This window comes from Cygnus olor, chromosome 1 (genome assembly GCF_009769625.2).
Source record: "Cygnus olor isolate bCygOlo1 chromosome 1, bCygOlo1.pri.v2, whole genome shotgun sequence".
Lineage (NCBI taxonomy): Eukaryota > Metazoa > Chordata > Aves > Anseriformes > Anatidae > Cygnus > Cygnus olor.
In genome coordinates this window covers 81,029,880-81,052,522 of record NC_049169.1, presented here as the reverse complement: position 1 = coordinate 81,052,522, position 22,643 = coordinate 81,029,880, and the positions used below count along the sequence as shown (strand labels likewise).

Below are 22,643 nucleotides of genomic sequence, written 5' to 3'. Positions count from 1 at the left end.
AGTCATTCTGGCATTCACCAGAAGCAAATTACAGAAACAAAACGCATGCAAAAATTGATAATTCAGTTTATCCCACTTTGCTATCACTGACCTAGACATTTTTGAAAGTTGAACTAACGACAGAAAATTTTAATAATTTGCAATACTTGTTGAAACAGGTACCTACTATAAACACTTTGTAATCTAGGGATGTGGCCTAAAGGAAATTATTGGAAAACAACAACAAAATACAGACAGATGTGCAAAGAACATCATTAGCTGTGGAAACAGGAAACTGGCACTGAAAGCTGTAAGACAAATAGCTGCACAGATCTGCTCAGAAAAAGGGATTTATTTATGTAGAAAGAATAACAAAGGGTATTCTTTATTTCATAATCCACTGTAGATGTTAAAATGCTTAAAATAGCGGAGTTCTGAAGATGAAAGCTACTTTCTATTTTAACCTCCAAAAAGAAAATCTTGTATTTCTTCAAGGAGGAAAGACTTAGGAATACTCTTCTCAGTTTATAAAATGGTCACATTTTCATTTTCTCTTCCATTCATTCAAACTACACCTGGGTAAAGTTCTTTGCTTGCATTAAAAAAAATTCAGGAAAAACAATACCTTTTCTTTCACATATCCCAAGTTTACCCTCCTTCATTAAACAACATGGAGCATGGTTTGGAAATTTCCAGTCTTTGGACACTTAGGATTCTGCTTATGTATACTGTTGTGTATATGATACATTTTGAAAAATAAAACTTACATCGGAGGTATTTGCTTTTAAAGTACAGATATTGGACTCTACTAGGTGATCACAACCTATGTCGTTCAGGTTGTGGTGGTAACCTTCTACAAGGACAGCAGCAGTGGCAGTCGTCTACCACCCGAGGTGGTCTTCAACATGGGACCCTTCTACTTTGCCCCTTCCTCACTGTGATGTTCTGAGAAGCCGACACAACTGAAGACGTATCCTCCCTTTCTGTCTTAAGATGCCAAACCACAGTAAATTAAATGTTTAAGCGCAGTGTAAAAACACTGCTGAACACTGTGAATAGTTTCTGAGCCTGAAGTTGAGTGTCATCAGAATGTATCTGATGAACCTTCCCTTCGCTTAGTTAAAAGCATAGTAAAAACTCTCTCCTTTCCTGTTACATTTCTTCTTTCCTAGAAAGACATCATGAATGAACAGAAACTACCTCAAAACACACAGTACTTAAGTTTTTCCACAATAAAATACATAAAAAAGGAATATAAAGCCACTAAAAAAAAAATAACGCAATGTGCAACCTTATCAAAGGCACTGTCAATTCATCCATTCTGCCTATGAGACTTAGAAGACATGATTTAAACAGTAGAAGCAGCACAATAGTAAGACTAAATCACAGCAGCACAATGCATTTACTAAGGGATACTTCGCAATGCATAGTTAAATAGCAAGGAAAAATTCATCTTGCCATCCAAAAGACTGCTCTTCAAAATAATATTCTACACATTACATACATACATATCTACCTAAATAGTTAGGTTAAAAAACTACGTCAATTTTAATTTGTTTTAAGTTGCAAGTAGATTTAAGTTGCAAGTTGTAGTAGTATTTTAAAATGTATGTACATTTATATGTATATGTATCTTTTCTGTTAAAACAGAATATTTTTTTTCCCCTGGAATATGCATCATTACATTAATACATACACTAATATATTCAATTAAATAATTGCATATTCACTTAAGACATCTTATAGAGTTGAGGATGTGGAAGCTAAAACAGGTATTCTCCAATCTGAATTTTGTTTTTTATTAAAGATTTAGATATTGAGAAACAACCGATGTTAACCTTAGACATAACGATGACTGCACACTGTGTGATTCCAAGGAATTTTGCCATCATTTTTCATGAGTTTGTATGTGACACTAAATTCCATATTTAGCAACTGGATAAAGACTGCCAGACAACAGTCTTACCACATTTTACCATGTTGGGGTGAAAACGTAAGACAGGCTGTGATTAAGAAAGAAGGCCACGATGTCTAACTTGTTTTACTTAGGCCCAGTCTAGTAGTGTGCTCACAGCACACTTAATATACTCTGACAGGATCAAACTAGTCACACAAACACCATCGCAGTTGCTCTTTTTTTTTTTATTTTTAGTGGTCATGATTGGAGAAGCAGAAATAATATTGGCAACCAGCCTACACAGGGTAAACGCAGTGTTTTAAGCACTTGTTTGAAGAAGAAAAGATCTAGATTTTCTCCCTTTCTTCAAATTATATCTGCCACATCCAAGGAATAAACAACACTGATGGAAAACAACGATCAAGCACGGTGGGGAAAAAAAGGCACTCTTCATGTCTTCTCTTTAATTTAAAAATACTGTGCAAACAATGAATTAGGAGTCACAGGGTCAAAAGAGAAGACAGGCTAAAGGAGACCTGGATTCTCATTCCTGTTTCCAAACCTATTTCTATTTTAAGATATTTTAATCTAAAAATGGTTCAGCATCAAACATTGGAAGAACTCTGGAAAGCAGGGACCAAACTCTGTTCTGCTAGCTGAAAGGAGCCAAGTTAATTTAATGTCCTTTTATAAGACAGACTCTCATACCCTGATCACTCTGGAATTTGTTCCATATTAAATGAATCTTTCTTGAACACAAGTGCCCTGTTCCAGATTTCATCGTTATTTTACACTTCCGATAGTTTGTTTCTTTTGTCTTTTCCAGGGGAAGATTTCTTTCTGAGACCCAACAGACATTAGCAAAGTAGTCAACAAAGCCCTGCTTCTAACCCACCCCATAAACATGACAGAGAAGCTCTGGGCTCTCCAGCCAAACTTTCTCCCTTTCAGTATTACCACGTTGCTATGAAGGCTATTATCATTGGTACAGTCCATAAAACATCTTTATTTTTCTCCAGTAATGCAGTGAATTGAATCTGTTGACATCTACGCATCAATTTCCTTCCTCGCACAGGAATCCACAAGCCGGACAGCCCAGCTGAGTGGATTTCCCTACTCAGCTGGCTCTGGAACACGGTTTGCGGTGCCAAAGACCAGAAACACAGGAAATAAATCTAGCTGGGAGTGGTTCCAGGGTCATTCAACAGCGGCAATTTGAAAGCACTGGGAACACGAACGCTATTCTCACCTTCCTCTCGGTGGGTCTGCGTCGTCTTTCTTCCAGCGGACGGTTGGCTGCGGGTCCCCCTGCACCTGGCACCGGAAATCCACGGCCTCCTCCTCCAGCACCACTTGGTTAATTGGCCGCCTGAGAAACGTGGGCCGCTCTTGAAAAGAGACATCAGAATTCCTCAGTGAGTCACAGGGCTGACACGAAAACTTTTGACTTTTCAGCATCTTTTTGTTTACCGACTTGCAGAAGGCAGAAAGGAGGGCTGAGCTCCACGAATTCAGACAAGTGGAACTGATGATGTGCATCAGCAGCCTGGACGACGACGGCTGGGCTGGAGATGCAGCGGCTGTCACGTCTGGCCCTCACGTAAAAGCCAAGTGCCACCAGCATGAAGCACGCGTTAGCCCCGACTGCCCGCCTGTCACACCACTGGGGACGTCTTCAAGACCGTGCCCTTCCATGTGAATGTTTTGGCTCTGCACTGCTGCATGCACGGAGTGTGATTTAAGAGCTGCTGTCTGCTCTAGCAATATACGAGCTGCCAGTGGAGACAGCCTGCCTTCGGCAATAATCAATACCTGGATGCTTCGGAGGAAAACGTAAACTCTGTGTTATGCATCTCGATCGAGGGCTATTGTACCGAGGTCAAATCTTCCCTGATCCTCATCACTAACTTCACTACAGAAAACTAAATTAAGGTTTGAATAATCAGTTCTGTTTACCCTTGTTATGTTAGCCTGCACAGCTACAAATATTATTAATCATCATAATGTTGCACAGGCCTGCTTGAAATCCAGATGCAGAGCCACAATCTGATCTCAGTTACACTGGTACAAACTCAGAGTACCGGTAATTTCATTTGAAAGGATGTCACTGGGGTTAGTTTCCAAGTTGCCTTTGGATTGCATAAATTTGGTTCTGTCCTCTCCCAGCCATACTGCACTTTCACTGTCATAAATTATTTATGCCAGAGACAAACCATTATAGACTGGGTTTATATGAAGCACTATTTCCACTCAAGACAGAGATTTATTACACAGGCATTTAAAACCAGTTACACACTATGTTTCACATTTCGTTCTCAGTGAGTTGAGGGCTATGATGTCAGTTAGAAAATTATTCAAAATTCACATAGATGTAAGCAATACAAGATTCTGACTCAGGCAGTTTGTCTTGATAACTACAGAGCTGAGTTTATAGGCTTGATATCCATGTTTAATATATGAAAAAAAAAAAAAAAACATTAAAAGAACATTAATAAGGTTGCAAAATTGAGCGTGCAGCACCTAAGTGCCAGAAGTGTCAGAATTAAGTCTGTCTGCATGCCCTTTCATCATTCCCTTTCTGTTTATGCCTTATGGGACTGGTTGCAATTACATGATCACATACTATTTCTTCCCCAAACATCTCCAGATTGTTGGTATTCATTTAATGAGCAGGTGTTTAATATTTTGCTTTAGTTGTACTGTTTAGTGGGTGGCCTCCTGTCATATTTCTCAAATCTCACTTCAAAGACAGAATTATTAATTTCCTCACAATCTCCATTACACCTATCTTAATGCTTCATAAATAATTCACCTACTTTCATAGCCCCTCTCTGAGGTGTGATGGAGATCTAAGAAAGCAAGGTAAAAAAAAAACAACAACAACAACAAAAAAAAAAACAACAAAAAACCTGCTAAATCTTCATGCCCAACTTGAGACACAAAACTGCCAACTTATTTTTTCTTGAGAATTCAGCATGAATTTTGTATGCTTGAAGCTCAGTTTCCATTGAATTTAGTTACAGCTGATAAAATGTTTACTACTCTCACAAATCAGAATATTAAGTCAGAAAATAAGGAACACAAAACCAAATGTTAATAAATATTTATGAGTGACACAACATCACATAGGAATTACATGATACTAGCAGGGGTACCTATTGGCAGAGAAAAATGTATTTTGTCAGCAGAAGAATTGACACATTCAAGGATCAACAGCGCTTTTCCAGGCGCTAAAGATAATAACAAGTCTAAGGGACAGACTTTCTTCTCCCCATTTCTCCCAAGCCATTGCTGTTCTCTCACTTTTCAATGTTTTTCTGCACACTGTGCTGGCAGGTTGCAGTAGCATTTGGGCAAGTAAATGCAGTTCTGGTCTCCCTCTGCCCCTTGAAATCCAGTCTTCGTTCCCTGTTTCAAGCCTGTGTATCAGCCAGTCGTATATATTCTTCGTTACAGCTCCTTGCCCTGAGTGTGCTCCACCAGATTTTTCCTTCCCTGAGCATGCATTCTCCTGATCCTTCCCAGTCCCAGCTAGGCTTGCTCCTACCCTGACCTTTTGTCTTGTCTAGCCTGTGAGAATGCTTCATGTCCACCTCTGGTCCAGCAACTAGCTGTGCCAGCTCTTCCCAGCTGCAGCCTGCTTCTTCAGCCTGTCTCCTCTTAACCCAGAACATTGCTGTTCACAGCCTCAACCCAGGAAATGTTTAAGTCCAGTTTCCCTTCATGCCTCTAACTTCCTCGTGCATTTTAGCAAACTGATGTAATTTTCTATTACATATTTGAACTACATTTGAATTGGAGCTTCTTTTCTCTGTGCCATCCAGATACAGCCCATCCAGAATATTAATACAAGAAAAATTGGTTGAAGTAACCAGACATCATTGCAGGAGACTGACAGCAATGCCAGACTGCACTGGAGGAAAACTGCTGCTCAGAACTGTACTCTACTCAGTCTCTCAGGAGTATGAGTTTATTTATTTATTTCAAGAGGTGTATAAATGCCTAAGCTTAGTGAAAATTATTTGGGAAGGCAAAAAATTACATCTCTGGTACAGCAGCTACTATTTCCCATCGAATTCTAGGTTCTTGTTATTCAGTATGAGGGACCTACCTGCATTTCTCAGGACAAAAAGCTTCCTTCCTTTCTCTCCTTCAAATTCTTCCCCATATTCATCCAATTATCCTTTTACCTCCCAACTACAAGAACTTCAATATTTGTAGAAAATAATGAACAATTTTAACAATTAAAAAACAAAAACAACAAACAAAAAAACCCAGGTAAATCAGACATCAAGCATGGAAAATTTTGGATAAAGCCTTTTTAGTTTGACAAACATTAAAACAGGATAAAGTAACAAAAGTGTTAGTTGTTGGCCTTAATGCTAAGCAATGCACTTGGCCTGTCTGTAAATATGTGGATCTAAAAGGGAATATCTTAATTAAACTTTCTGTAAGTTTGCAGCAGTATCTTATCCAGAACTTCTCACATAAAAGAGCATAGCTCAACGCCTCCTCTGAGCTCACGAACAATACATTCTATATTTTGGAATTTATTTTTCAAAAGATGATCTTTAGCCAAGAGATTTAGATTCAGATCAGCATCCTTATAGGTGATTTAGAAGCCCTGGTCCATTCACTTTGAATTTTAATAAATCTGCATGTGCATGTGTGTTTGCTTGGTCTGCATACAAAAATTATTTCAGACCCTCTTTATAAAAGCTGCCTGTAAACAACTAAGAAATAAACGTATTCATGTTTATGAAATTGCTATTTGTGGCTGTAAATGATTCTATACAGGAGATAATAAAATAAATTCCTATCACATTTTGAGGAGAACCCAGCTGATGAGACAGTAAATGGCTGAAAGATCATTAGGTAAATCACTTGATTCCAGACCAAGACAATCTAGGAGTATATATGTTTGTTTCAGATCAGCTTCTCAAATTGTGTATTTTCCAAAACAGTTACATATTTGCAAGAAAATAGATAGCTATGGAAGTACAAACCACAGTTATCAAAGACATACAAATAACAATAAATGCTATTTCCATTTTTTCATCCCTGCATTTTGTACAGAGTGAATCTGGAAAGAACAAGTTCTCTTTCATGTTGTTTCCTGGATTTGTATCACTTAGACAACCCCTTGAATACGTCCAATAGCTAATTATACAGCAATAAAGTGATCAGAGGGAATGCCATTGCCAATGCAATTAACATTCTTTATGTGAGATTAACTGGATTTGAGTCACCTGCATAACTTGCTTACAATGTTAATCTCTCAGGAGACAGGGCTTGCCTGAGCATGCTAAATAGAGAAGATTTCTTTGCACAGCCAGGTCAAATACAGTTTCAGAGCCAAACCTCAGAAAATATCTTGTGATTTTTTTTTTTCTTTTGAAATGATTCACCCACAAATAAAGCCTTGTGGTGTAATTAAACATTGTTACTCTGTCAATAGCATTCAGAACATAATATATTTGAGAAACAAAAGGGTAATAAATTAAAATCATGGACATATAAAAATTTTAATATAGTTACTTTATAAGTTTTCTCTGAGTAAATAAAATATCTACTTCCCAGGCTTTCACTGATGAATATTAAAAATCTTTGAAGAGAACTATAAAATAGGTCATGGTTATACATCATGTCAACCAGTTGTACTATTACTGGGGTGACCTTTATAACTTCAGAATAAACTCTGCTTGCAGTTATAAAAGGGGATTGTTAATGCAATCTGGGCACACACCTACAGTATGTTGCAGTGCCTGAGATAGGCACTACAATAAAATCACAGAACTGATCCAAGCCAGAAACATAAGAAAACCCTTCCTTGCTTTGGGTGCTGACACAAATAAACCCCTGAACTCAATTTTGCCTCTATTTAACAATTGGTCTGTGTATCACACTCTATTAGAGAGATTCGGATGACCTTCAGATGTATTATTGCCCTTTCTCTGTTCCTCAAAAAGTTAGACAGCCATATATGGGACCTCAATCTAATTAAAATGATCCTAACTGCCTTAATATATTTTGTCTGCTGAGGCAACTGCTAGAGTGAAGGATTTGATGGTCCCCATAATGTGGAGATTCAATCTGATTTAGAACTGTTTTCTCCTTCTTGGCTGGAGAGAAGGCATCTTTTTTTTAAAAAGTTCTCCTGGTCTAAAAAGAAGCATTAAAACACGAGTTAGAAGGATGAGTTTTGGGAGGTATTTAATAGCAAATAGTTTTTTTTTTAAAAAGTTTCTTTTCACCTTAGTGTTCTGATGCAAAGGAAGAAAGAAACATTAGGTGACAAGAAGTAAGTTTCATTTCAGAATGCTGTCAAAACTGTAGGTATTTCATTACCTGCATCATGAGCTGGATATAGTAAAGCTGTCTGTCAAAAATGAAGATGAGGAAGGAGACAGCATACAGGACACTGGCCAAATAAATGAAAATATAGTTGCAAAAGCAGATATTTTACTATTTAAAGACATTCTTCTACTTCCTCTTTTCAGGCACTTTTTCTTTTTTAGGTTTGAGAAATCGGGAGTTGTGTAGACATTGCACACTTCTACAGACATTGCATAGTACTAACAAAATGCAGGAAGCTTGCACAGTGAGTGCATGGAGAAACATGCAAATGAACTAGATTGATTTTTATCAAATGTTAGTGTTTTCCTCGTATTGTATCTATCTACTGTGCTTTTAATTTCAGGAACAATTTCTACTGAGTATGAGGAACAGACTACAGAGCGCAATCAGACCCTTTTTCACAGTTGTATCATCCTATTGCAACTTGTTAGTACCCGCAGATAGCAAATATTGCAAAGCTACAATGATTCTTTACAAACTACCACAAGTACACTGTAAGTGGGAAGTATAAGAATTTGAAGAAAAACAGAAGGACTTTTGATCTGAGGGACAAAATACACACTGTCAACCTCTCCATCTTAAACTGTGAATGTACACCCTGATTTAGGCAGATTTTCTGGCTGGGAAATCTTCTGGGACTAATTTGCAAGATATGATGGGACAAGACTCTCTGCTAAGGCCTTCCATATAGTCAGAATTCAGGGAAGAAAAACGAGGCACGATGTGTTCATTAAAGGGTTTTTGGATTTCTTTCTCTAACATCATGTCATCACAGTCATGTCATCATTCTTGCTGGAACTATGGTATCTCTTTCAGCCTGACAATATCACAGAAACATCAAACACAAATACTCCTTCAAGCATCAGAAGAAAATACCTCTTCATCCCACAGGACCTTATTAGCTGAAGAAAGGTTCAGGCACCAAAGCTAAAATCAAAGATTAATCCAAAACAATCTTTAATATGTCTGAATTGACATATCTTTTAAGACATTTTTGTACTGTTATTAGTTACACTTTGCATTCTTTTGAGGCTCTTCTAAATATATCTTAATCTTTTTCCACTGCCTGATGCCAGCCTCTTGAAGTCGATATATTAAGGCTTTCATTGATTTCACTGAGCTTCAGAATCAATATACAAGATACACCTTTGTACATTGTCTTCAAACAACACATTTAAAGTCCAAAGGAACAAAAAGGAATCTGAAAGAGTTAAACCATCTTGAAAACTTGTTTGATAACACTGCAATAGTATGACAAAATTATAAAATGTTAACAGTTATTCCTTTTACTTTATTTCTGGCTCCATATTATGTATTTACAAACCAAGCTTTCTTACAAATCGAAATGAACTGTTTCTGCTTTGCATCTTGCCTGATTTTTGTTCAGTCAAAGGCTATGAGCCCAAACACAAAGCAGCTTAATTTGTATCATGCTTCTGAATTGGCATTTAGAATATGTGTCCATAATAATAAAATACCATGCTGTCTCTTTTGGGGAATGTTAGGATTGATGGATTAGTTCTTAACTTTCCTTAAAGGCCACCTCAGGCTCTGAGGTACTCGGTCTTCTTGCTCTACTCCAAGATAACACCTTGGAGCCTCAAAAAGACAATAACTAGCAGTAGTGTTTGATAGAGAACACTAACTAAATCTCATGCCATCGTTGTCAATATTCAAAACATAGGAACAATTTTGGGAAGCACTGCTTACATAATCAATTTTATTTATGACATTTTACTGTGAAAGTTTTGGCTTTCACAAAATTTCTGCTTGTTGAAGAATCATGACTTGGAAACAAAAGAAATGCAATCTGCACAGATGCTAACAGCATGCTTGAACATCCTTATCCTGGGTGAGTGCCTAAATGTTGAAAACTATGTTTCCTATGCAGATGGGGTTGGAAGAAAATGGCTTGTTTTGTGAAGGCTCTACAGGTGTCATCCACAAAGATCTCTCAGCAAATGTTATTGAATGGGTACCCATCTGAGTAAATACATTCTACATATGGGAAACTCTCATTTTCTCTTCCCCTTTCTTTCCAAGGGTTTTACTGCACTTTTTATTTTATTTTTTACTCAGGAAAGGTGTAATCTTTTAGGCTAGGCTTCCATGCTGTTCCCATTGGGCCACCAGTTACTACCGCACTGATTCAGTTTTTCCACAGGCCATGCCCCGAGCTGAATTTACTGCACTCCACGTGGAGCCAGAGACTTGTCACAAGTGACATGCAGAAATTAACTTCAGGTATTACAGAAAAACTTGCAGAGCCAAAAGTAACAAGTGGCCGATTCCTGGAAATGCCTGAGAACTAGTGTGAAACAGCTCCATTTCCTACAGAAGAGTGTGTTTTCTAAGGCTGCTTTCACAGTATGGAAAGGGTTTTCTGGGTTTGTTATTCAGAAAAATATTAGGAACATTAATAATCAGCTAAATAATACACCTTCCTCTCCAGAATCAGCACCAGCTGTAGGCTTGCCAGCCACATTATTACATTTTGTAAGCCTTTTAGCTAATATCTCAATTTTAAATATAAATCCTATTTTAAAATATATTCAAAACAGCTGAAGTTGGGCTCTTGAATAACAATGGAAACATTATGATATTTTTAATATATGTTTCTCAACATTTGCACTATTTCCATGTTTCCCAAACCCGTGAGTCATATTATTCTGGATGCACAGGAAGGCTGTGGACTCAACAGATGGCATGTGTTTTTGCCTGTGTCCAGTGAAGTCAATCTGAACATGCACAACCAATCTGATGTTTCCCAGAGTTGCTGGATTTATTGGATTTATTGTGTATGCTTAGATTGATTGGACTGTCCAGTAGATGCATTACTTCCTGTAAATATCATGGATAATGCTCTCCAGTGCACTGTGCACTCACACACCCACACATGCACACAGGAGCTGCTGCCTGTACCCCAGGAAAGGAGTGTAACTGTTCTGCTGGTGGAAGGCAAAGCTGAGCCACCTTTAGATGGCCACCCAGGAATTTTAGATGGGAAGATATCCACATAGAAAGGGAATTTTACATACAATTTTTATTTAAATAGACTAACCCAGTAATGAAGAATTAGAACTTCTAATTTAATTTATTGCTGATTTTGTTCACTATTTGAAAATTAGACTTAGATTGTATTATATGAGTTGATTGTTATGATTAAATCCTGTAAAAGATTCAGAATGATGTAGTTGACTATGTAATGTTTTACATATCAAGACAAACCTAATGCTTTTCATAGCTCCGCTGGAAATGAAATTACATGCAAATTTCACATTTTTTATTCCTATGGGTCAGTGTTTTTTAACAAATTATTTTCTTAAGGATTTCTTAAGGCTTTGTAGTTTAGGACTGCAATCTGCTTGCTATCCATGCGGAGTAATACCAGAGATTATCAGTATTTAAACTGATGAAGAAGATATGTCATGTCTCTTTAAAATCTATATAAAGGCACAACCACAATAGATTGGCTGCAAAGGACATAGTAACTTGATGGAGACCCTTTCTGTGTTTTTGGTTTGTTTTTAAGGTATACTAGTTCTTTTTTTTAATCATATGCTTCCACAATTACAAATACATAACAAAATAAGTAGACGGAAGCCTTCACAGTCTTATAATACCAGAGAGCACCAAATCCTCAGTCGCTCACAGATCTTGTTGAGCAGAAACTTTTCTGCATCTTTTGTGAATTCCACAATGTGTCTTTTACAGTGGACAAACAAATGTTGAACTGCACATACATGCAAACACAGTAGTATTTGTGATTGGGTTTTCCAGGGCACTATATTAAGCAGAAAGTGAACAAATTAAGAGCAACTGCCTTACAAACTAGTTTAGGATATCTATGGAAAATCTTACTGGAATTACAAGTAGTCTTGTTTGTGATTTCAGTATTTTATCAAGGAGGAAGCATTAGTGATATTTTTTTCTCTTTTGTGTGTACGTATTTGTAGCAATGAGGGTTTTTTTTTCCTTATTGATTTTCTTCTGTTTGCTCAAGACCTCTTGACTGATTCCTACAGAACCACAGTTAATGGTAAATACAAATGTCATGACTACAGGATGTACCACAGCAGGATTTAATGGCTTTGTTTCTTATCCAGTTGTTAGCAGGATGGATCCAGCGTAGAATCAGTATTACTCTATTTCTGCTCTAGACCCCCGCATATCCATTTCTGATTCATTCAGCAACACTAGAAACCAAAACGATGCCCTGGTTTTCAGGATGAAAAGCTACTTCGTGCCCTTTAAAAAACAGATGACAGACGTACCTCTATACATTCAAAAACTTGATCTTGGATTTTCTCTAATGACTTTTTACTGGTCCACTGCGCTCTGCTGTGCTCTCCTACAACTGTTTGATTTCACAACCCCACAGGAATAAGTAATTATTTAAATAGGCAATGCTGGTCCAAATCTCCGTTAAGTAGGCACTGTCAACTGTATTAGAAGTGGCTCAATTACATTTGGCAATTTTGTGAGGGAAAGCATTATGTCCTGGATTACCGTTTCTAAGCGTATGTATATCACTAAGGACCTCCAATTAAATTTAGACTACGTGCTTAGAAGGAAAATGTTGGGCCGTCACCGTTCCATCACTATAAATTGCAGCCTTTGAAACCAGGAGCTGCAAAATGCAGCTTAAGCAATACTATTGCATTTTGTTAACCTGATTTTGTCTCACATTCTGATGAGTCACCTAGATCAATTCAATATATAACATTTGTAGTGAAAAGGAAACAAAAGCTTGAGTAGCTTTACCAAAGACAGTCAGCTCTGCTGGATCGCTGTCTCGCTCCCCCACCATGTTGGTTCCAACACAAGTGTACATGCCAGCATCACTTTTTCGTGTATTAGAGATCATTAGCTTCCCACCACGTATCTGTTTCAAAACAAGAAATATATTTTTAAATTCAGATAAACAAAAAAAAATCAGAAAAAAGCTACACACTCAGGCAAGTTCCACAAATTAAGCATTTTAATATTTTGTTTGTAAATATATAAAAGGCTTCAAAAAATAATAATCCCACACAATTAAATATCTTTATGCTGCTCTAGAATGCATTTTATCTTACTGATTGATTTTAGATGCGTTTCATTTTTTGCCTTTGTTTTTCATTAGATGCTTTACATTTCAAACACTGTCATTCCTTGCTACCTCTTTGGCAATGCAGAGTGGTTGCATTTCTTGTGTGATGATATGTAAAGCACTTCTGACATCTCTCTGAAGAAAAAGGCAATTTCACTTAGGTTTACTTAGTTAGTTCATTTTATTGTTACTGGTGCCTGAACAGTTTCCTTGTTCACTGATTTAAGACAGATTTTCTCTTCTCCTTGATGCAAACAGATTGAATGTAGCCCAAAATGAGAATTCACCTGACTCCCACAAGCCTTAATGTTTTCTTGGGTACAAAGGATATTTATAGAGAGAAAAAGCAGGGTAGATGAAATAAATAAAGTAACAAAATTGGAGGTTAAAAGTTAGAACATGAATGCGGTGCTTCAAAATAAACTTGGAATATAGCCAAAGAAACTCGGGAGTCAGGGAATGGTATCTAGCTCCCTGCCACTCTACCTTCCTCCTCTATTCTTGAGTAGACTGTAGCAGAAACAGGATGGCCCATAATACCACAAATAGCAACTACTTGGATTGTTTGGCTTGGAATACTTCCCTAGGCATTCAAAGCAATGAACAAGTTTCTAATAGTACTTCCACATCGAATAACATCAGCACTGAATGAATTACATATCCCTATATACAATACAAAACTTTATTAAATTAATATCAATAGTGAAAAACTTAACATTCAAAAATTAGGAACAAAAAAACTTAACATTCACAAATTAGGAATTATGTCCACACACCCTTAATTTGTCCCATTAGTTTGCACATACCACGATATCATTTCTAGTCACTTGATAAGATAATTCTATCTGCTGGAACTTTTTTCATCCAGTTCATGGAATGAACCATCACAAAAATAAAACAGTATTTCTCATTTAATATGTATTCCTATTCAGGGACAATCATTCTTTAGAGTATAACTTCAGTCGTTGCTTAGAAAATACATCCCAATTACTGTACTAAATTCAACATTACCAATGTAATCCTAAATTAGTGTCATTTTTTTTCCAAGAGAGTATTTGCATATCTCATAGATATGACTGGTTTTATCTTTAAAACATCTCTCTGAAATAAGGTCTGATATTGTTCTCATTTCAGAGAAGTGAGATCTAGAAAAGATAAGGCCAAACTGGTCAAAGACATCCACTAAGTCCCAAGGTGAGACAGCTCACATCTAATAGCGCACTTTATACAACCAAATCTACGGCTCTAACAGACTTCGGTTGCAACAGTTGCACAAAGCAAGCCTCAGGAGGTTCAAGCTGGACACTTAAACCAGTAGGAATAAACAACTTTTACCCCTCATTTAGGAAAGGTCACGGACAAAAACTGTCAAGTGTAACAAGGAGTCTCTGTAGGAAAGGTGAATACATAGAGAAATACTTCTCCCTCTCTCCCTCTGCATTTTCAGAAGCCAGGGCTCCTCTCTCTGTCCTTCCACCACTTCACACAGCACAAGGCTGTCCTACTCCAAGGGTCTGCGAATTCAAAGCCGTGCAGTTTCTGACATCCACTTCAGTGGTGTACATGTTTAGCTACGGAGAAAGACCTGAAGCTACGACGGTCTGCCATGCTCAGCTACTGGGCTTTAATGCAGGTCCCATATCTATGAACAACCACCTGAGCTGTACTCACACTGATCCGCTCTTCCCTGTCATCAATGCGGACTTTATCCTTCTTCCAGTAGATGGTAGGCTCAGGGTGTCCACGAGGTGGCTGGCACTCCAGTATGGCAGGCTCTCCAGCTGCCACCACAACATCTGTAGGGTTTTGGCGGAAGTCATCCCGTAGCACTAATATCGAAAATGAGGGAGAGAAGAAAAAAATTACCAGGAGTGACATCATTGTAAGTGGGGGGATAAAATACATACATATATAGAATTTAAAAAAAAAAAAAACACCTCTCAACTATTATTAGGTGATGATTTTGTATCTTATATTTACTATAAAATACCTCATAAAATAAGTTGGTGAGGCATGACCTTTTATTCAATGGAAGCAGATTTGATATACATGCCTTTTTTTTTTTCCCTCCAGATAAAAACACCACCCTGCATTTAAACAAATAAATAAATAAATAAATAAATAAATGAAAGACCTGTAGCACCCATTAGTCTTTTTGGTGCTGACAGGTTCACTTCCCATTATGAGAAGCAACACTCCTTGTAAAAGTAGTGCTGCAGGTCTGATATCGGTTCTCTTCATAACAGAAAACAGCATGCTGAATATCTGGCTTGCGTGGATCTCCAACTTGAGTAGCTAGATAAGGAAGTGACACAAGTGGTATTGAGTTGCTGACTTGCACTTTGATTAAAAGTATTATTGTTATTACTCTTACTACTATTATTGTTATCACGAATACACGATTAACTGATCACCAGTTCTGAAAGGAGTCGCTGAAATCATGCCACTGCCAGTGTTCTTCCAGCATTTCTTTTTTTTTTTTTTTAATATATATATATTTGCAACTTTGACCAGTGTTGTCTCACAACATTGAAAGCAAAAAGCATTTAAATCACCAAGCTGTTTGAAAATTAGATTAGGCAACGCATGCTAGCTTCTTATGTAAATCAGGCTCCTATAAGAAAGATTTAGGTCCAACTACCTGACTTCAGTGTGTTAAAATGACATCCACTTCATCGTTATTCTTCCATGTGTGTCCTAGTCTCTAGGTTAATTGACATTCTTATAAATATAAAACTGAAAATATCTCTAGATGAGCTACTGAAATAGAATTTAGGGCATTTCCCCTACTTGAATTTCAGCTATGTATGGCTTTCATTACAGCTTTAAAACAGTTCTTGCCCTTAATGGAAGCAGGGCCCTCTGAGAAATCAGAAAACACCGTATCCTAGTGAAGGGGCAAGTCAGGAAGAGTTCAGCAGAAATTGCTCAGTCTCATTTCATAAGCAGAGATAATTTACTGCTTTTGATGTTAATAAAATGTGCCCCATTTTAACATTCGGAACTGAATATTTTTCTGTTCTGTAATAAGACACAAGAAACTATGATTAATACATATAAGAATTGGTCTCTGAATGGGCTGAGGTGAGCAGGCTGTATAAATGTGGCACCCAAAATGACATATGAGGAAACTTTTATTGTTCCGCATTTTGGGATACACAGGTAGATCCCAGAGGAAGGAGGAAATTAATTGGCAGTTAATTCTTTTTCTAACAGGAAAAAAAAAAAAAAGTGATTACTTAGGTCTTGCTCTTCAAGCACAAAATAACATTGATAGGACACAATTGGCAACGGATGCAACTCTGGCAAGAACACATTCTTCTCAAGTAACACACCAAATAGATACTTTTTTTTTTTTTTTCCAATAGATAATGAAAGACTCAACCATGAAATATTTCTGATTAATACAGATAACTCTATGCCTTTGATTCCCAATACCCAAACTGACAGAAATAGAATTTATAGAGCTTCAAAATGAAATGGAATAAACTTAAGAACTGCACAACACAGAAGTAGTAAGCTGAAGATCATGGGTTGTTGACTATTTGGCATTACACAATTTTTCAGACAAAGCCAAGAAAGCTAATACTTTAGCAGCCTCAGGGAAAAAAAAACAGGAAAAAAAAAAGAAAAAAAAAGGTCATACAAAACCACCTATTTTGGGAAGCATCTTCATGTGTCTCCGGGATCACTATGATACAGGAAAAAAAAAAAAAAAAAAGTACTTCTGGGCAGTGATATTCTCTCTTTCACACAACTGGTAAACAGACAGGAAACATCAACTTCTTCCATTATCATTACACACAAAATAGTATTAATTTTTATTGGCTTGACTCTTTGTATAATTACAAAGCTCCAATGCAAATCCATTAGTGGAAAATCCCCAGAAAATCAGCAGATCCTACATCATAATGACTTTATACTCCTGACTCCTGGCAGCAATACCGAGAAAACCATTTTCCCTGAACGTTACACACAGCTATATGAAGCTGACAAACACAGTTTCTTGAGGTGATACACAGCAAATTACATTAACTTTCTCTGAATCATTCCAGCAACTGTGCAAGGTTCCAATCAGCAGCAGAATATGAGGCTACGAGGGGATTTGATTTTATCACATTCCTTTACCCAAGTCCTACTGCAAATGTGGCTTGAATGGAAGACAAAATTGATACTACAGGCTTTACTTAATCTTGCTCTGTACCTCAACACATATGTGAATCTTGAATAGATATATCTCAGTGTTTCCATCTATAGCATTCTGTGTTTGGGATAAAAACAAAAAATGGTGGGGAAAAATGAAATAAGGAAAAATAAAGCAGGGATAGAAAGAGAGAGATAACAGAAAATTTGTAAAATACAAAAAAAAAAAAAAAAAAAAAAAAAGGAAGAGAGAAAACAGCCCAGAGCGGAAAAGAGTGAGCACTAAGTTCAGAGAGAGTGAAAAGAAAAAGCCAGGTAAAGAAGGAAAAGAGTAAGAACGACAGCACAGACGAAAAAAAAAAAAAAAAAAAAAAAGCTAAAGAATAGAGGGCACAGGCTGCCATTTCTCTGATTCGGTGCTTTTAACACAACGTAACACGGACAACACAAAGCTCAGACATTAATCTGATCAGCACAGACATCCCAGCACATCCAAATGTTGCCCTGAGAGAGAAGCAATGGGGTTCAGGAAGGAGGAGATCTCGGGGTGCCGGCCAGCAAGCTCAGCTGCCCCAGCACTGCGGCAGACCTCAGCACCACAGAAAGCAACAGAAGGAGGGAGCATCAATGGGAAGTGGAGCTCACACGTATTAGGAGGGTAAATGGAAAAGTTGCAGCACAGCTTAGTGCATTCACCATATCTAATGGCACAATCATCTGTGAAAACAGAAAAGCGGTTGAGAGCTGTGGAGTATTACTCAGCCAATTATCCACAATTGCCATACACTTCCAAATAACTGCAACTCTGCTGGAGTGGATCCCCTCTCCCAACACTGGCAGGTGGCTTTTGTTCCCTTGTGAAGCCAGCCCTCCTCAGGCGTTTTTTTTATGCATTCAGCACAAGAGGTGAAGCGCCGCCATTAGGCTCCCACCTCTTCACCCCACGTTCCTCCTTGCTGTAGCCCGGTGTTAATGCAGGCTGGGCTTGCCCTTGATGTTACTTGATGTTTAACAAAGGACACCAAAGGCCAGGAGAGCTAAAGGCCCCACTCCCTGGGTGAAGCAGAACGGGGCTGCTCCCCTCCACCGGCTGGCAGCAGCGCTGGCTCCCTTGCACTTGGCCATGCACAGCCTTGGTGCCGCACTAGCTCCAGGAGCCCCAGGCCTCACTGCTTGGGAGGGCACTGCAGGGCTAGAGGGTAGAAAGGACAGCTAGATTGCATGTACAGCACACGATGGTGCTGTAGACAAAAGTTAAAGTTTGATCAGTCTCTTTGTAGTTATAACAGGCTGATGCTGCTCAAACAGGATAGATGTCTGTGAACCATCACGTGGGCCTTTAAGGGATGCAAAGCCCTGCGTGGCCACTTACAGGTATCCACGACCGCAATAATGAAAAACAATGACATCTAGCAACAGCAGCGGCAAGATAAACGCTTCCACGCCAGGCACCTGCCAGAGTCAAGAAAAAAGACAAAAAGAAGTCCCTGCTACCACGGCAACTGCTCACCAGCACTTGCCAGCTTAGGCCCAAATCCAGGCCTTGGTCAAACCGATGCTCGTAAACTCAGGGAATTATATGGAAACTGAATTAATTTCCTCGATTGAGGCTCCAGAAATTTGTTTAAAGGAGCCAGAGATAAAACAACAATGTTTATGGGGTGGGAGGAAAGGTGGAGGGGTCAAAATTATTCTAGGCTAGATATCCATGCCTTAATCCTGCTTTCCACTACATCAGCTTCCAGGCCCTTAGAAAGAAAACATGTTTATAGGATTTACATTTACATGATGACTACAAATAACCATCTGTCTGTTTCCACTTTTTCAATCTGGTCCATGTCCCATGAGCCCCCAGCCCATGGCCAAATCAGTGAAGCTGGAAGGAAGAAGCATGTGCCCACGAGGAGGCTCTGGAATAATTGCCTTCTTCTCCCACCAGCACTCAGCTCTCCTCTTCCTTCCTCCGACGTACACAGCGAACATCTGACATTACTGGGGAGGGGAGGGAGGGAAAACCTCCTTTTTCTCTTTTTCAATGAATGATAATGTCTTAAAACACAGCTACATCTGTCATGTTGACTAGAAGGTATAAAGAGATACCGACTAAATATTAATGTGCTTCTGTAACTTGGGTCCTGGTAGTTTATCTTGTCCCTTCTGTTCCATTTGGTGCTTATCTGAGGATATTATGACTCTCACATAGGGAATTTACATAGCCACACTGGTGGTAGGTTGGTTATATGCCACACACAGGTAGGTCTCCCAAGATCCCAAGATCCCAAGGCACTGCCCCCCAGGTATTTTCCTAAATCCTTGTCTCTCCACCACTGCTTGGCACTTCTCTCCTACGACACATACTGATATGCACAGTCAACATGAATTATTATGTCAGATAACTGCTTAGATGTCACACAGCGTATGTGTGCATAGATTAAGGGATTAAAATACTTGAAATAATGTATGGTGTAGGAGGGTATTTCAGAGCTTGGGTAATATTTATCACCTACAGAAATGGCCTCAGAGCAAGCTGGCACTGCCTGCTGGAATGGAGTGACAAGAACAAGGGGTCACAGACAGACTTCCTTGTTAAAAAGAATAATACACTTAGAAGATGCTGCTGCCCTACCTTTTGTTTAAGCCTCTGTCACATTTTGTATGGGAAATTACAAAGTCACAATTAGGCGACAGTCCTAGGCAGAACTCCAAGGGAGTCTTGAGCTCCCTCTGCATATGCACAGCCCTGGAGGAGCTGCCAAATAACCACGAAAATCTTTGTAAAAAAATACTTTTTTTTTTTTTTTTCTTGTGTCTACTTTCTTTTTCCTCTCTCCTGATACAGATATTGCCTAGGAAACACGAATGCTAGCTAATTTACTGTAACTCAAAATGTTCAGACTTCACTGTTTACAAGGAAGTCCAAAACCCGAGAGATTCATTTTCAGAGGTGTTAGGGTATTTTCAAAGAGTCCAGCAGCTTCAACAATGTCCAATTAGTAGGGCCCCTGGAAATCAAAGTGAGGAAGAGAGTAGTAGGGAGATATCTGCATAAAGAAACAGAAAATGCTCTTCCTTTCAGATTCGGCACCTTTCTTTGGCTTCATCCCTTTTTCTCACTCAATATTCCATGTGCTTCTGAACTTAATAACCTACTTAGTACTTACAGTTATAGGGAGCTTGCTCTTTATTTTCAGGCCTCAGCAAAAAGCAGAACAATGTGGAAAAAACACTCTGTTCTTACACATTCTCTAAAGCTTTTAACAGCTCCTATATGCAGATAGAATTGTTTATAGAATTTGGACCTTTGATGAGCATTAACGTCTAAACGTAAAGTGAGAGACCCTTGCTTCTGAACAGAGAATTTATTAAACAAAGTTAACAGAGAAGCTGATAATCGTAGTGTTAGAAATCAGGTGCATGAACAGCCACTATCAAATAAGTATGGTGAATGGAGTTATATCCAGTTGGAGGCCGGTCACTAGTGGTGTCCACCAGGGCTCAGCATTAGGGCCAGTTCTCTTCAATATCTTTATTGGTGATCTGGATGAGGGGATCAAGTGCACCCTCCATAAGTTTGCAGATGACACCAAGTTAGGTGCATGTGTCGATCTGCTTGAGGGTAAGAAGGTTCTGCAGGAGGATCTGGATAGGCTGGACTGATGGACTGAGGCCAACTGTATGAAGTTCAACAAGGCCAAGTGCCGGGTCCTGCACTTGAGGCACAACAACCCCAAGCAGCGCTACAGGCTGGGAGATGTGTGACTGGAAATCTGCCTGGCAGAGAAGGACCTTGGAGTATTGGTTGATAGTCGGCTGAATATGAGCCAGCAGTGTGCTCAGTTGGCCAAGAAGGCCAACAGCATCCTGGCTCGTATCAGAAACAGCGTGGCCAGCAGGCCTAGGGAAGTGATTGTCCCCCTGTACTCGGCTCTGGTGAGGCCACACCTCGAGTACTGTGTTCAGTTTTGGGCCCTTCGCTACAAGAAGGACATGGAGGTGCTCGAGCATGTCCAGAGAAGGGCAACGAAGCTGGTGAGGGGTCTGGAGAACAAGTCTTACGAGGAGCGGCTGAGGGAGCTGGGATTGTTCAGCCTGGAGAAGAGGAGGCTCAGGGGAGACCTCATCGCTCTCTATAGGTACCTTAAAGGAGGCTGTAGCGAGGTGGGGGTTGGTCTATTCTCCCACGTGCCTGGTGATAGGACGAGAGGTAATGGGCTAAAGTTGTGCCAGGGGAGGTTTAGGTTGGAAATTAGGAAGAACTTCTTTACTGAAAGGGTTGTTAGGCACTGGAATGGGCTGTCCAGGGAATTGGTTGAGTCACCATCCCTGGAGGTCTTTAAAAGCCGTTTAGATGTTGAGCTTAGTGATATGGTTTAGAGGAGGACTTGTTAGTGTTAGGTCAGAGGTTGGACTAGGTGATGTTGGAGGTCTCGTCCAACCTAAATGATTCTGTGAAGTAGACAGATTTCAAATGGAGTTATTGGGAGATTTTCATACTTTTTCTCTAAACTTCAGTCTAAGATGTACCCCAACTAGCTGACTGCACAAAGGTCAGGAAAGAAGACAGGCTTTTTCCTGTCTCGTTCCAGCACACATTGACAGTCAGACTGTCATCTTTCTCCAACAGTTAACCCAGTTAACTGCTGACCTATTTTCCCTTTTTACACAACTACACAGGTATACAAGTATTAGTTATTGCAAACATTAGTTATGATTTGCTTCTGATTTTTTAGAGGCTGCTATCGTGCCAAATTAAGTGTATGCAACACAGCTTGAATACACTTACTGAAAAACTGTATCATGTCGTTGTGATTCTTTGCAGTCACTTGAATACAATCTGACATCTCCATAATTTTTCTGGAAGATTTTATTTGACTACTAGATGGCAAGAAGAGTGGAGATTTTTCTAACTCAGAACATAACATATTTATGTTTAAGTTTCTTGATTGAAAACAGAGTTCTATCACCTGTCTTCATTGCACTGAGGTACAAATAAACTTCTCTCTTTTTTAAATTCCTGTCTCCTTCCACCAACAAATTCTGAAGGCTACAGCTAACAGTCAGCAAACTCATTACCCATCTGCCATAAATCTTTAAAAGCATCACTGTGTTTTGACAGTCAAGAAAGGCAAAGGGAAGCATAAAACAAGAATTCTTTATGAATGCAAATATCTTAAA

General features: G+C 38.8%; 1 protein-coding gene across 1 annotated transcript in view; it reads right to left on the bottom strand.

Annotated features, from left to right (window-relative positions):
* The window catches only part of ROBO2 (roundabout guidance receptor 2), a 1,087,423-nt gene that overhangs the window by 137,025 nt on the left and 927,755 nt on the right, over positions 1-22,643 (bottom strand). The window contains 3 exon segments of the mRNA XM_040566381.1: positions 3,126-3,264; positions 12,998-13,118; positions 14,997-15,154. Of these exon segments, the coding sequence (XP_040422315.1) occupies positions 3,126-3,264; positions 12,998-13,118; positions 14,997-15,154 (418 nt within the window).